General features: G+C 43.5%; 1 protein-coding gene across 4 annotated transcripts in view; it reads left to right on the top strand.

Annotated features, from left to right (window-relative positions):
• The window catches only part of LOC134347808 (neuronal PAS domain-containing protein 3), a 1,099,666-nt gene extending 1,084,098 nt beyond the window's left edge, over positions 1–15,568 (top strand). For all 4 annotated transcript variants that reach the window (XM_063050259.1, XM_063050267.1, XM_063050274.1 and 1 more), the window contains 2 exons: positions 8,153–8,268; positions 11,935–15,568. In XM_063050259.1, the coding sequence (XP_062906329.1) occupies positions 8,153–8,268; positions 11,935–13,244 (1,426 nt within the window). In that variant the 3' untranslated portion in view covers positions 13,245–15,568. The remainder of the gene's footprint in view (positions 1–8,152; positions 8,269–11,934) is intronic.
• Positions 15,569–15,839: the final 271 nt, after the last annotated feature.

Genomic DNA, 15,839 nt, shown 5'->3' with positions numbered 1-15,839 from the left:
TGCAGCCAGAAGATAGAAGCACAAAGGATTCAGGCCAAAGTTCTCTTGAGCAGCCAGAATTCCTTAGCAACACACACAAAATGCTAGAGGAACTGAGCAGGTCAGGCAGTATCTATAGAAATGAATGGTAAAGGGCTGCAGAAGAAGGAATCTGATAGAAGAGTGGAGCATTGGAGAAAGGGAAGGAGAAGGGGCACCAGAGGGAGTTGGCAGGCGGGTAAGGAGAAGTAAGGGGAGTCAGTGGGAAATTGAAGAAGAGGGAACTGGGTGGGCAAGGTACTGGAAGTTGGAGAAATCAGTGTTCATGCCATTAGTTTGGATGCAACCCAAATGGAATATAAGGTGTTGCTCCTACACACGGTGCAGTAGAGGAGGTCATGGACTGACATGTCGGAATGGGAATGGAGATTAGAATTAAAATGGCTGGCCAGTGGGGAATCCTGCTTTTTGCAGATGGAACAAAGGTGCTCGACAAAGCAATCCCCCAATCTACATCGGCTCTCGCCAATGCAGAGGAGACTGCATCGGAGCACCAGATACGAGAGACAACCCTCAGCAGATTCGTAGGTGATGTGGTGCCTCACCTGGAAGGACTTCTTGGGGCCCTGAGTAGGGGTGAGGGAGGGGTTGAATGGGCAGATGTAGCACCTGTGCTTACAGGGATAAGTACCAGGAGGAAGATCTGTGGGGAGGAACAAATGAACAAAGGAGTCACAGAGAGATCCCTGTGAAAAACGGAGCCTTGGGGGGGGGGGGGTGGTAAAGCACCTTCAATAACTCCAAAAGACTGAAGTTGGGTAAAATACTAAAAGGCTTTTATTCGCTGTACAATACGACCTCCATGCTGAGTGTCTTCCCTCGGACTGAGGGGGAGGAGCAGGGCGAAATCACCTTTATTCAGGAATCTGTAGGAGGAGCCACGGGGCAGTCAGCAGAGGGGCGTGTCCAGACAGTTAACCCAGTTACAACATATATATGGTTTACCACATTCACCCCTCCTTTTTTTAAAAAGAGTCCCGTGGGGTGAAGTGACTGACAATATTTACAAGAAGTATATTTACAGGTTAAGTCTATCAGGCGGTCGAGTCCGTCGCTGTGATCTACGTAGCACCGGCGGTGATTGCATCAGCGACGGCGGTTGTGCTGGTTCCGGCCTGACTTGAGATGTCAACACGTTAGGCGTTGGTAATCCCTCGTGCGTGTGTGTCGCGCCCGGTATGGGAGTGTCGTGTGGTGTCTGTATAGGGCTTGGAGTGCGTGGTGTCTCGTGGGTACATACATCGGTGGGTACAGGGTCAATAGTCACCACGGAGTGTTCAGGGTAGGGGCCCGGTGCTCCTCCCGCCCATCAGGTAAAACCACGTAGGCATACTGAGGGTTCGCATGAAGTAAGTGAACTCTCTCGACTATCGGGGAGTATTTATTGCTCCTCGCATGTTTCCGGAGCAGCACTGGCCCCAGGGACATCAGCCAAGTTGGTAGGGTGGTCCCGGTGGTCAACTTTCTGGGAAAAGAAAAGAGCCGCTCATGAGGGGTGGCATTGGTGGCCGTGCATAACAGGGAGCGGATGGAGTGGAGTGCCTCGGGAAGGACCTCCTGCCAGTGGGAGACCGGCAGTCCCTTTGACCTGAGGGCTAAGAGTGTGGCTTTCCACACTGTGCCATTCTCCTTCTCCACCTGTCCATTCCCCCGGGGATTATAGCTCGTGGTCCTACTAGTTGCAATTCCCCTAGCCAGTAGATATTGGCGCAGCTCGTCACTCATAAATGAGGACCCTCTGTCACTGTGGATATAGCATGGGTATCCGAACAGAGTGAAGAGCTTGCGCAGGGCTTTTATAACTGACATGGTAGTGGTGTCGGGGCAGGGGATGGCGAAGGGGAACCACGAGTACTCGTCAATTACGTTAAGAAAGTACACATTGCGGTCGGTGGAGGGAAGGGGACCCTTAAAGTCAATACTCAGTCGCTCAAAGGGGCAGGTGGCCTTGATGAGTGATGCCTTTTCGGGTCGGTAGAAGTGCGGTTTGCACTCTGCGCAGACTTAGCAATCCCTGGTCATCGTCCGATCTCCTCAAGGGAGTAAGGCAGGTTCCCGGCTTTCACGAAGTGGAAAAGCCGGGTGACCCCCGGGTGGCAAAGATCTACATGTAGGGTGTATAGCCGGTCGATCTGCGCGCTGGCGCACGTTCCTTGGGATAGGGCATCGGAGGGTTCGTTGAGCTTCCCAGGCCTGTACATGATGTCATAGTTGTAGGTGGAGAGTTCGATTCTCCACCTCAGAATTTTATCATTTTTAATTTTGCCCCGCTGTTGGTTACTAAACGTGAATGTGACTGAGTGCTGGTCAGTAAGCAGGGTGAACCTTTTGCCGGCGAGATAGTGCCTCCAGTGCCTAATAGCTTCCACTATGGCCTGGGCCTCTTTCTCCACTGTGGAGTGCCAAATTTCAGGGCCTTGAAGCGTACGAGAGAAGAACGCCACCGGTCTTCCCGCCTGGTTGAGGGTAGCAGCCAGCTCAAAGTCGGAGGCGTCACTCTCTACTTGGAAGGGAATGCCCTCATCCACCGCATGCATTGCTGCTTTGGCAATGTCTCCTTTTATGCGGCTGAAGGCCGCGCGGACCTCGTCTGAGAGGGAGAATGTGGTGGACTTGACCAGGGGGCAGGCCTTGTCTGCGTAGTTAGAGACCCATTGGGCGTAATATGAAAAGAAGCCCAGGCACCTTTTGAGGGCTCTGAGGGTGTTGGGAAGAGGGAGTTGCAACAGGGGGCGCATACGGTCGGGGTCAGGGCCAATGACTCCATTCTCCACGACACACCCAAGGGCCCCCACAACACACCCAAGGATAGCAAGTCGGGTGGTCCCGAATACAAACTTGTCCTTGTTGTAGGTGAGGTTGAAAGCTTTGGCCGCTTGGAGAAATTTTTGGAAGTTGTTGTTGTGATCCTGCCGGTCGTGACTACAGATGGTGATGTTATCCAGATATGGGAACGTGGCCTTCAGTTGGCACTGGTCCACCATCCGGTCCATTGCCCTCTGGAAGACAGATACACCATTCGTGACACCGAAGGGGACGCGCAGGAATTGATAAAGCCTGCCGTCCGCCTCGAAGGCAGTGTAAGGGCGGTCCTCCCGGCGGATGGGGAGCTGATGGTAAGCGGATTTTAGGTCTGTGGTCGAGTACACCTTGTACTGTGCTATCTGGTTGACCATATCCGCGATGCGGGGTAGAGGGTACGCGTCGAGCTGCGTGAACCTATTGATGGTCTGGCTATAGTCCACGACCATCCTATTCTTCTCCCTGTTCTGAACAACGACCACCTGCGCCCTCCAAGGACTTGTGCTTACCTCAATGACCCCCTCCCTGAGCAGCCGCTGCACCTCCGACTTAATGAAAGCTCTGTCCCCCACGCTGTACCTCCTGCTTTTAGTTGCCATGGGTTTACAGTCGGGGGTCAGGTTGGCGAACAGCGGTGGGGGAGGGATCCTGAGGGTGGAGAGGCCGCAAGTGGCGTCGGTAGTGCGGCAGTTGGTATTGTGTTGGGTGGGATGTGCGGGTCCGTGTGTGTGGGTGGTCAGTAGCGGGGTATGTGACGTATTCCTACAAAACTGGGGATTTACGACAGTAATTGGTGGGAGGGGCCCATCATACTTCATTGTCACGCTTTTCAGGTGGCTCTGGAAGTCGAGCCCCCATGGCACAGGGGCACACAGTTGAGGCATGACCAGTAACGTAAAGTCTCGATATTCTGTGCCCTGCACCACTGGTGTCGCTAGCCAACCCCTCCGGATGTCTGTTGTATGCAACCCGGAAGCCATGGTGACCCTCTGACTTACCGGCCGTATCACGAGTCCACAATGCTGTACCGTGTCCGGTTGGATAAAACTCTCCGTGCTGCCTGTGTCAAACAGGCAGCTCGTCCTGTGCCCCTCCACCAGGATGTCCATCATTGACCTTGCGAGCTGGTGGGGAGCGCTTTGGTCGAGGGTCACGGAAGCCAGGGTGGGTTCGCTGTCTTGGTCCGGCGTGGTGGGGTGCCCCGTGAGCACCCGTTGGTCGTAGGCGGTGGGAGGTGGCGCCGACCAAGATGGCCGCCCCATGTCTCGCACGTGGTGGCGGTGTGCAGGGAAGATGGCAGCAGGCACGATGGTGACCCCCATGTCTCGCACGCGGCGCTGCTAGATCCCGCTCGCGGTTTCGACTTACAGACCTTGGCGAAGTGGCCCTTCTTTCCGCAGCTGGAGCAGGTAGCTTGTCGGGCCGCGCAGTGCTTCCGGGGGTGCTTCTCAGGTCCACAGAAGTAGCACTTCGCGGACTCACGACTGGCAGCAGCCGTGGTCGATTCGCCGGCGGGTTGCGGGGTCTGCAGTGCCCATGAGGCCATCAGGGGAATCGCATGCCTGGAGAGCCTCAGAGTTGTGCAGAGCGGCCTCCAGCGTATCGGCCAGCTCGATCGCCGAACGTAAAGTAAGGTCAGCTTTTTCCAGCAGCCGCTGGCGCACATACACTGACCTGGTCCCCGTGATGAAGGCGTCCCTCACTAGGAGTTCTGCTTGCTGCACCGCCGTCAGCTCCTGGCAATTGCAGGCTCGCACGAGCGTCTGTAGGGCCTGGACGAACTCGGCACTTGATTCCCTGGGCCTTTGTTGCCATGTCGCTAAGTGATGTCGCGCGTAGACGCTGTTTATCGGCCACAGGTATTGTCCTTTGAGTGCGCTCATCGCACCGTCGTAGCTCGGCTGGTCTCTGATCAGCGAATAGACCCGTGGACTGACCCTGGAGAGTAGACCTCTGTGCTTCGCTACGGGGTCAGTCGCTCTAATCTCCTCTAGGTACGCTTCAAAGCAGGCCAGCCAGAATTTGAAAGCGTTTCCAGCTTCAGGCATTTGCGGATCGAGGACTAACTTGTCGGGTCTCAGTGAATGTTCCATGCTTTAAAATTTATAGCGAATAAAATTGAAGCACCTTCAATAACTCCAAAAGACTGAAGTTGGGTAAAATACTGAAAGGCTTTTATTCTCTGTACAATACGACCTCCATGGTGAGTGTCTGCCCCCGGACTGAGGGGGAGGAGCAGGGCGAAATCACCTTTATTCAGGAACTGTGGGAGGAGCCACGGGGCATTCAGCAGAGGGGCGTGTCCAGACAATTAACCCAGTTACAACATATATATGGTTTACAATGGGGGGGAAGGTAAGGGTATGTTGGTGGTAGGGTCCTGTTGAAGATGGCAGAGAATGATGTGCTGGATGCTGAGTGGTAAGTGAGGATAAGAGGAACTCTATCCCTGGTAAGACAACGGGAAGATGGGGGTGAGTGCGGATGTCCGGGAAATGGAGGAGATACAGGTGAGGACAGCATTAATGGGGACATTCCATATTGCCTTTTATTGTTGTGTTATTCATGCTTTCCTTTATTTAAATAGATAAAAATATATTATATGGTAATAGGAAGAACACAGTAAATAATTTTGTATTAAAATGCATTTGTTGTTTGTGCTAGTTCAGAAGCAAAGCAATAATCATTGCATTTATGTATCATCTATTGTGATCCCAAGATCTCCCCATTGAATCTCTCAGCAAATTAATTACTTTAGAAATGTAGATGCTATTGTAATTTATTAAAAAGCATTTGGGAAATACATTGCAAGTGGATTTTAACCTTGAGATGACCATGAACTGCAACAGAGAAACTCTTCTGGATTAGAATATTTAAATGGCTTTGGAGTAATTCATGAAGGATAGTACGTTTGTAGAAGGAGCAGAATTGTCTTGGGTAAAATCCAAAATGATATCTAACAGAAGGAATAACACATAAATCTGCAGCAGCGGATTGATTTTGTTCTGACATTCAGCATTCCCACATGAGTTTAAAAAAAACTGATTCTTTTGATGAAATGATTATAATAGAATTTTCATTTATTACTCCTGAAACTGAGCATGTTAACTGAGAGTAAATTTGCTTTAGAGGACTGTTGCTTCAAGTGGAGTAAACTGCTGTAAATGAGCAGAAAATGAATACCCAGGAAATATTGAACTATTATTTAACTGATGCTTGTAATGATACATTCCCATACTCTTCGTGTTTATGAAAGAATGCGCCATTTGCTATTTCCTTCAGTACACTGTCACCCACAGATGAAAATGTGCACTTGATGAGATGGACTTGGTACTTTCAAGCTCTGTTAACCACATTTACCTCTTCCTTTTAAGTGTTCCAACTTATGACAATGAGTGATAGACATCAGACATTTACAAATAAGTATGTATGTTGGTGTTAGACAATGCAATAATGAAGGGCCCACCCAATTCAATAATCTGATGACCTCAAGGCTAACCATCCTACCTGCTTCTGATACAGTGAAAAATGTCATTGTTCTCAAACAGGGTTTCTCAATCTTTCGCTTATCCCTTCAGCAGGTTCTCCCCCCAATGACAACAAAGCACGTTCCCTGTCCTATCCCTCAGAATTTATCTGGTTTTCTTCCTTTTCCAACTATCCTTGACTGCCTCACCTCAGCATTAAAACCCTTGTGACTTTGTCTTCTTCACCATGTTTCAAGAGCAAAGTTGTGAAAGTTGAACTTTGAGAAGGAGGGCATTGTGTGATATCATTGGTGTAGATCCAAAGTATTATGAAAACATTGAAGGATATATAGTTAGTAAGAAGAAAAATGGAGAAGCATAACAACAGTAACTAATTTGCCAGCATTAGTAACTACATTGCCAATGTGGAAAAGGTAACTAAACAACGTGGTCATTATGATGTTTTTACCATAATAGTGCATGGTACATGGCTTCCATCTATTTAAATATTGGTTACAGAAGTTTCTCCTCACTCAGCTTTGCATGGATGTGGCAACCAAGTCTTATTCAGAAAACCAGATTGTGGCTTTTCTCAGGGTTTTCTCTTTGTTAGAGGTGTGGGAATTGCTGGCCAAACTGATCACATAATGAACATTCATAATTGTTAGTCCTGTTTTATTTAACTTCTGCCAGAAACTATAACCCATGACCTATAAAAAGGAAGAACTATAACTCATTCTTCAAAACATTAAAGCATTTAGCTGCAGACAAATTAATATTTTGACTGCAGCCATTTCAACATTAGTATCACTATTTCCTTCTGATCAACCATTAGATGTCATCAAATTTTTAAAGAAGAACAATTTCATTCCTATGACAAAACCGTGAAATAACCCATAATTCTTGGAAGTTCTCGGATTTTGACCCAGTGTCAATGGTGGAAAAGCAGCCTACATCAAGGCAGGATGATATGTGGTCTGATGGGAATTTGCTTTTGAATTTCTAGTTGGTGGAAATCTATGATTGGTTTCCAACCATCACAACCATCTTCATTTGTCCCTGTTCTATCTCTGGATGCCCTTTAACTAATTTTACTTAAGTCTGCTGAAAACTGGTTTGATGTTACAGAGATGAACTTATAGTTACCATTGCCTTCACAACTTGCCAACTATTATTCTGAAATGTTAGTTCTATTTTTCTCCACTCAAATGCTGCTTGGTTGATTATTCCCATCATTTTATATTTTTATCTCAGACTTGCAGAATTGGTAATGTTTTGCTTTTAAATTTTACCTGGTTTGGCTTGGATGAAGTAATTCCCTACCATTTACTTGCTTGCAAGTTAAAGAATAAAGATAAACTGTTTCCTGAGAAGGTACCTCAAAAGTCCTGATGTGGACTTCATTATGTGGGCTACAGCATTTAAAAATGTGAAATTACTTATAACAAATGATGGGAAGATCGTGATGAAGTGAATATCTGAACAAAAGTATAAAAGCAAATGAAAATAGCATATGTTTGAAAGCTGAATTAAAAATAGGAAATGCTGGAAATAGCAAGTTGGGCAGCATTCGTAAAGAAAGAAACAGTTAATGTTCAAAGTAACAGCATTTCACAATCTTGTCACAGGAATGAAATTGTCCTTTTTTAAAAATTTGATGCCATCTAATAGTTGATCAGAAGGAAATAGTGATACTAATGTTGAAATGGCTGCAGTCAAAATATTAATTTGTCTGCAGCTGAATCCTTTAATGTTTTGAAGAATGAGTTATAGTTCTTCCTTTTTAATGTCAAGTGGCAATGGGTACAGATATGCAGAATCTAATGTGAATGTTGTTTCCCTAGTGACTTCGAGTATAAGGACATCCCAATGGATATTGCACAGCTTCCTAATCTTCCCGAAAAAACGTCCGAATCGTCTGAGACTTCTGACTCTGAATCTGACTCTAAAGAAAACTCAGGTATTGCTTGTGAAATTAAAACCAGCATTAGCCATTTCTGCCAGTCTCAAATTCTATTTTTTATCCATATTGTTTGTGTATTCTTCCTACAATTTATTAGCACTGTCATTATTTATGGTTGATAAATATTTCAAAACAAATTAATAAATATATAATGCAAAACATGTAAATACAAGTCAAAGGGTACTGCTATCTCTGTTTACCAGAAGCATACATTTGAGTATGCTACAATGTACTGCATCCTCTGGGACGTATCATAACATTGACAGGAAAAGATTAAGAATTAATAGGCTGATGTTGCAAGTATGACAGATCATTTGTATTTGTAAAGACACCAGCTACCTACAGGTGCCTTTCACTATTTGTTTAGTTGTCTGCACATCAGTTTGATTATTCTTAAACAAGTAAAGTTAATCCTATCAATTTCTGAAGTTTGACCCGGACTATATGTAATTCTGCAGTGCAATTACTAGGATGCCAGCTGCTAAACTCCACAATACCACTGTAGGTTACAGAGCATTGAAAGTAGATAAACTTAATGACCTGGATTTTGCCAAGTGGAGCCTGTTGCTTGTACTTGCCAATACCATTCTCATTCAGACCCATAAGACTGAGCTTGCTGGTTGAGAGCCCCTTGGACCTCCTGATTGACGTGGACTTGCAAAGTAGCTGATTCCTACAGTCAAGCCAGAATCATCCCTGGCATTTAGAGCATTCTGGAAATAATAAACATGAAATAAATAAAAATTTTAAAACCCTAAAACATTTAAGTGATTTAAACACTAATCTAAGTATTATTAATTTAAGAATATAACTTATTTTTTTGTCTTTCTTTCTAGCTATTTTAAAAAATTCCGATGAATGGATTTGGTGCATCTTGTATCAGGTTGAAGCTGGTTCCAGTTCTGTGACCAGATTCCTCAGTACTGAAATCTCAGCAAGTTCATGCACTTCTGATTAACTTTAAGTAGCTAGTATTGTGCCACTTGGATGTGGGAGTCACTCTCCATGTGGGAGTATTGTCAGCAGTTTTGGGCCCCAAATCTAAGGAAGGGTGTGCTGCCACCAGAGAGTATGCAGAGGAGGTTTATGAGAATGATCCTGGGAATGAAATGGTTAATGTATAAGGAGCGTTTAATGCCCCTGAGCCTGTACTCGCTGGTGTTTAGAAGTATGGGGGGGCGGGGGCAGGAGGAAATCAAATATTGAAAGGTTTAGATGGAGTGGATGTGGAGAGGATATTTTCAATAGTGGAAGATTGTATAACCAGAGGGCACAGCCTCAGAATAGAAGGATGTCCCTTTAGAACAGAGATGAGGAGGAATTTCTTTAGCCAGAGGGTGGTGTACCATTGCCACAGACAGCTGTGGAGGCCAGGACATTGAGTATATTTAAAGCAAAGGTTGATAGGTTTTTGATTGGTAAGGGTGTCAAAGGTTACAGGGCGAAGGCAGGAAAATGGGTTTGAAAGGGAAAATAAATCAGTGTGATGAAATAGCAGAGCAGACTTTATGGGCCAAATGGCCTAATTCTGCTCCTATGTCTTATGACATTAACAGATTTATTCCTCTGCAAATTAGAATCTTCTGGGTTTGCATGTATAAGGGCCAAAGTCCTGACATGCATTTTCCAGGATAATTGTCAAATATTCTCTAGAAAACTGCCGGTATCTATGAGGCAAATTCAGTCCAGTGTTGCAGGAATTCATTTGATATCATGATGAGTTGTGGCATTTATGTCCCTTTTTTACATCAAAGAGCCTGATAGAGGGAACCCTTCACAATCTCTTATAGGGATTTTGCTGAGAGCCTTGAATGTAAATCAAGCAGTTAATATTTAAGGATTCTGCAGTTTAAAAGCTCACAAGTCCATATTATTCCTTCCTGAGCATTTGCCGTCACATCTATCATTTTGTTTGTGGCCTCAAAGGGCTCATCTCTCAGTGCACTCCCACAAAACAGGTAGCTTTGATCCTTCAGTTAGTCCTGACGAAGGGTCTCGGCCTGAAACGTCGACTGCGCCTCTTCCTATAGATGCTGCTTGGCCTGCTGCGTTCACCAGCAACTTTGATGTATGTAGCTTTGATAATATATGTAGAACTTCCACTAATGTAGAGCAATACCCATACCAGATTATCAAATTCCTTATTGCAGTTTCTAACTAAACAAGTAAAAACGCTACATATTTGACTCCTGTAGAGTTGTCCTTCCAATGTTCAAGCACCGGAGTGCAACACAAATGTTGTGAGGGTGCCTCTATTGACAAATCTATCTTCTGATATAAATAAAGCAGAATAGCAGAAACTGCTAGCTGCTACCATTGGAAATGGTTGAGTATTATTATAAGGGCTCTTTTGGCTGCTCATGTGACAGTTGAGCAAGTATTCCTGGCTGCATCGCCTAATTCAACCAATATTGAATAGTCTACCTGAAAAGTAACAAAGGGACTATTCTGTCAGCTGTCCTCCGATCACTGCCAGTAAAGGAAATGTCTTCCAAAAATGATGGCAGATGTTGAAATCTCCTAAAACTGAGTGCCTATTATCTAAATAGTGAGATTAATTGTATGAAATCTCTTTCATTAATATACCAGGGTGACTGGATGTCATTAATGTTTGCATGTTACTGACATTTTAAAATGTGTGTTAATGAAATGAACTTTAAGCTGTTAATACAGCGGTCCCCACCCACCGGGCCACGAGGAAACGATATGAGTCAGCTGCACCTTTCTTCATTCCTTGTCACGCACTGTTGAACTTGAACATAGGGTTGCCAACTGTCCCGTATTTGCCGGGACATTCCGTATATTGGGCTAAATTGGTTTGTCCCATACGGGACCGCCCTTGTCCCATATTTCCCCCACTAAGGTAGAGCGTTCCTATGAAACCTTTCATGCCGAAATGGTTAAAGCGAAGAAGCAATTTCCATTAATTTATATGGGAAAAATTTTTGAGCGTTCCCAGACCCAAAAAACAACCTACCAAATCATACCAAATAAGACACAAAACCTAAAATAACACTAACATGTAGTAAAAGCAGGAATGATATGATAAATACACAGCCTATACAAAGTAGAAATAATGTATGTACAGTGTAGTCAGGAAGATTAAGCCAAAACCGATTTGTGGAGAAAAAAATCGGCACATATGCGCATATCACGCATGCGCACACAGGTGCCCATGCAAGGATTCATTGTCATGTTAGTCTTTCTCAGGGTAAACATAAGTGTCCCGTATTTGACTGCAACTTTTGTCCCTTATTTGGGAGTGAGAAAGTTGGCAACCCTAACTGTAAAAGACATGTTGAGGTGAGTTTATCCCTACTTGAACACCCCCCCCACCCCCAGGACGGCTGGTCTGCAAGAATATTGTCAATATTAAACAGGTCCGTGATGCAAAAAAGGTTGGGGACCCCTGTATTAATATATCCCCCTTCAACATCACCTTCCCCCCCACCCTGCACATGCACATGCAGGTGTGTGTGTGTGTGTGTGTTCATGTGTGTGCGTGAATGTGTGTGTGTACACACTTGCTTTGTGTAATAGCTGTATTATTTCCCAAAATGCTTTGGCCAACCGTTCTTTCCAGCAGAAGGATATAAATTCTACCTTTTATAATCAAATTAGTTTCATCAAAGGACTAACTAATTTCCCCCTCATCTTCTCCAGAGGACAATGAAAATTCCAAGTCAGATGAGAAGGGAAACCAGTCTGAGAACAGTGATGATCCGGAATCAGACAGAAAGAAACAATCCGGGAGCCACTCCGACCATGAAATGAACTGCAATGACGATGACAATAGCTCCAGCAATCAGGATAGCAGGGACAGTGATGACAGTTTTGAAAATTCAGAATATGAGAGTCAGAAAGTAGCTGAGGACAGCTTTGGCACTTTTGGTTCCATTCAGATCAAAGTAGAACGGTACCCAGGCAGTGAATCAGAGATGCGCTTGCCAAACCGTGAATCAGTGACGTCAGACAGTGCCAAGGATTCGGACAGTGCCGGAGAGTTGAACATCCAGCCTTCCAGTAAACACCAGAAGAGGAAGAAGAGGAGGAAAAAACAAAAGGGAGGGAGTGTCACACGTAGGAGGCTGTCAAGTGCTTCGAGCCCGAGTGGACTTGACTCAAATTTAGTAGACCAGCCACAACTGCTGTCTTCACCAAACAGTGCCTCAGTGCTTAAAATTAAAACAGAAATTACAGAACCTATAAATTTTGATAATGATAGCAGTATTTGGAATTACCCTCCAAACAGAGAGATTTCAAGAAATGAATCACCCTATAGTATGACCAAGCCCCCAAGCTCTGAGCACTTCCCCTCAACACAAGCCAACACTAGTTTACATGTCACCATTCCAGACTCTGTTCTTACCCCACCGGGGACAGAAAATACTGCCAGTCGTAAAACTCACTTTAGCACCTCATCCAGTGCTACCTTAGCTCCTGCCACAGATCCTTTATCCCCTCCCCTATCAGCTTCTCCCCGCGACAAGCAGCTCAGCAGCACCAGTACTACTAGTTCTGTGCTGTATACCAGTGACCTGGAGACACTGCAGAGGTTACAGGCCGGTAATGTGGTACTTCCCCTAGTTCACAGAGTGACAGGAACTCTCGCTGCCACCAGCACTACGCCTCAGAGGGTGTATACCACTGGCACCATTCGGTATGCCCCAGCTGAGGTGACCTTTGCCATGCAAGGCAACCTGCTGCCTAACACTCATGCTGTCAATTTTGTGGATGTTAACACTTCCAGTTTTGGGCTAGAACCCAAAACACCAATGGAAATGCTTTACCACCACGTGCATCGAATTAATATGTCAGGGCCATTCGGGAGCACTGTGAGTGGGGCCAGTCTGGCCCAAATTCCTACAGGAAATGTGTTCACAACAGCAGAGGGACTCTTTTCCACACTTCCGTTTCCTGTGTACAGTAATGGTATTCACACCACACAAACACTGGAACGCAAAGAGGATTAAACTATGACCGTATACTGTGTTCAGTATTAAATTCTGAGGCATAGACAATGTTTTCAGCTGAATTCTAGTGCTATCACTTTGAGCTTGAGCAGGTCAGCTCATGCCATCAGTACAACAGTTCTCATGTCTCAAACTATGACTAATCATTCTGTAATGTAAAGAGTTATTTTTTTGCCTTCAGAAAGTTGAATTACCAGTTAATTGTAAATGTTCCTTCCAAGGTGTGTTTTCCTTTGCATCTTTGTGAAGATGCCTTTAATGTGTACATGCCTCTGCCATAAGATGCAAATGCAATGGTAAAGAGATTGTAAAATGAAAGAATCACATATTATAATGTATAATGATCTTGATATGATCAAGGTTGAAGGAGGTAAGTATAGAAAGCTAACCCTGTTTGACTAAGTCAGACTTTAAAGGGGTTTCTTTTTTTTTCTTTTTAAAAATAGGGCATAGTATTTTGAAATTTTATGCAGAGTTTAATTCTTTTTTATGATTCAGATTTTTCTTACTTGCACATAAAGCAATTTAGGTTCTTACATAATTTGATTCTGGCCTGTGACTAGAATGTTAAACTCTTGAAAACTGTAGGAAGATGGAATCCATGTGTAGTTAATGAACCATAAGTAGACATTACTTTTGCTACCATGGTGCTACAATTATTAATCTTTGTTGTCTTCATAAAATATGCAGCATATGGGCTGGAATTTATGGGAGAGTGCTGTTTTGTACTAGACAAATGTTAGTTGTTAGCTTGTGGCTGCAGTCTCCTCATTTCTTACGACCAGAATCTGTGTTAGCATTTATTGCAGCCATGCAAACTTTACCTCCAGACTAAAAAAAACAAAGCCTCATGCAGTTTTTATAGTCGTTCTGCCTTTTTTCAAAGTGCTTTAAGGAAACTCAATGAGATTGAGTTGAGGCGAAAAACTTGCATTTATTTTCAGCTATATTTTTTCTCAGTATAACTGAGACTAATCTGCAACTTAAAATAACATTGTTTTAGAACATAAGAAGAATATTTAACAAGTTATGTTTCTTTATCTTTTGTTTACTTCAATAGAGGAAATTCTAATTGTACTTTAGTTAGTGCTGAAGTAGAAATTCAAGATTGGGTTTATAAGCTTGGAATAGGTACACAAAATTAAAACTGCACAGAGACTCACAATTCTATTTTTCTGTCATCATTTTGCCAAAAACCACATTCTAGTGTTTGACACTATTTGTGATTGTCAGTATAAATGCTTCTTTCACTCCATCTTTGGCAGCTGTTCATTAAGGCATCTAATAATGAGAGTGAGATTAGTAATGTGTACAATGTGTAAGTGTCCTTGACTGTCAGTTCCATTGCAGAATTTAATGTGTGTTACTATATGCAGTATATACTAAGCTAATGTGGCAATATTGTCCTTTGTCTTCACTGTGCTTTATCTCTAGTCTGTAATGGTCAGTTTCATTACCGCAATCTTCGTGAACCCGTGATTCTTGGGAGGTGATGTTTTTGTGTGATGGCCTTCCTCTGTAGTGTCACCTTATTGCTGCTTCCACTGTCTGTATACCTTTTGTTTCTGCTGTTGCTTTGCTGTGTATTCTTCCGACCTCTCTCAGAGATAAAAGACTCTTAACTAGCTCATGGTTAATGGAACCATTTTCACAGAGGAATTCTGGGTATGACTTATCTTCCATCTTGCCAAACAATGCACTAAATAGTCAGGCTCAGATGTATGTGACAGATTGCCGCCATGGAGCCTCAGCTATAAACATTCCCAGAGTCCCTTGTGCTCTTAACTGCAAACAACAGCTAAAACAGCAAAAAAGAGCTGTTTTTTTAATGTGTCTGTGTTGGTGTCAGATGGTTTCTGGTGATTTGAACTAACAATAATCACAGCTGCTGTCAAATCACATAGTGTTTCAAATTACAATATGAAAATTTCATCACCTGTGAAGGCTGTGTCTGTGTTTTTAACTATTTCTTGTACCAGTATATAAAATATTTTATGAGGAATTGGTGCCAAGTAGCTGAACAATGGGGTGAGGGGTTCTGTTAGTATCAATGTTTAACAGTGTTACAAACTCTACAATACAAAACAATTAAAAGTAAATTTAAAGAGACAACTATGGTACATTTATTTTTGTGGTTCAAACTTCAAGCTAACTGAAGCTAACCTATTGAGTGCCTGGCTTATTTAAAAGAACATTTCATTGATCACAAATAATGCTGCAATGTACATACTTCATTTACAACAGGATTCTTTTATACTTTTGTAGATTATTTCATCAATTCAAAGAAACATGTCATACATGGTTATGTAACTTGATTTTATCATCCTGCAAATGCCATATTCATAATAAACTTTTCTTGGATTTGTTACTATCTGGCATCTTTCTTTTACACATGAATCCAAACTATTAACACATTAAAGTAGTAATGAAGCTTTAACATCTCATGCACATAATATCAATATTGCCATAATCAGTATCCTATATGATGATTTTATTTACTATTATATATTTATGAAGGTATGTAAGATCTGTAAAACATAGCGTTAAAGAAATTATTTTGCTGGAAATTATAAATGATATTTATTAACACATGTA

Source organism: Mobula hypostoma, chromosome 1, assembly GCF_963921235.1.
Source record: "Mobula hypostoma chromosome 1, sMobHyp1.1, whole genome shotgun sequence".
NCBI lineage: Eukaryota > Metazoa > Chordata > Chondrichthyes > Myliobatiformes > Myliobatidae > Mobula > Mobula hypostoma.
The sequence above is the reverse complement of the archived record's forward strand: the minus strand, read 5'-3'. Positions and strand labels throughout refer to the sequence as shown.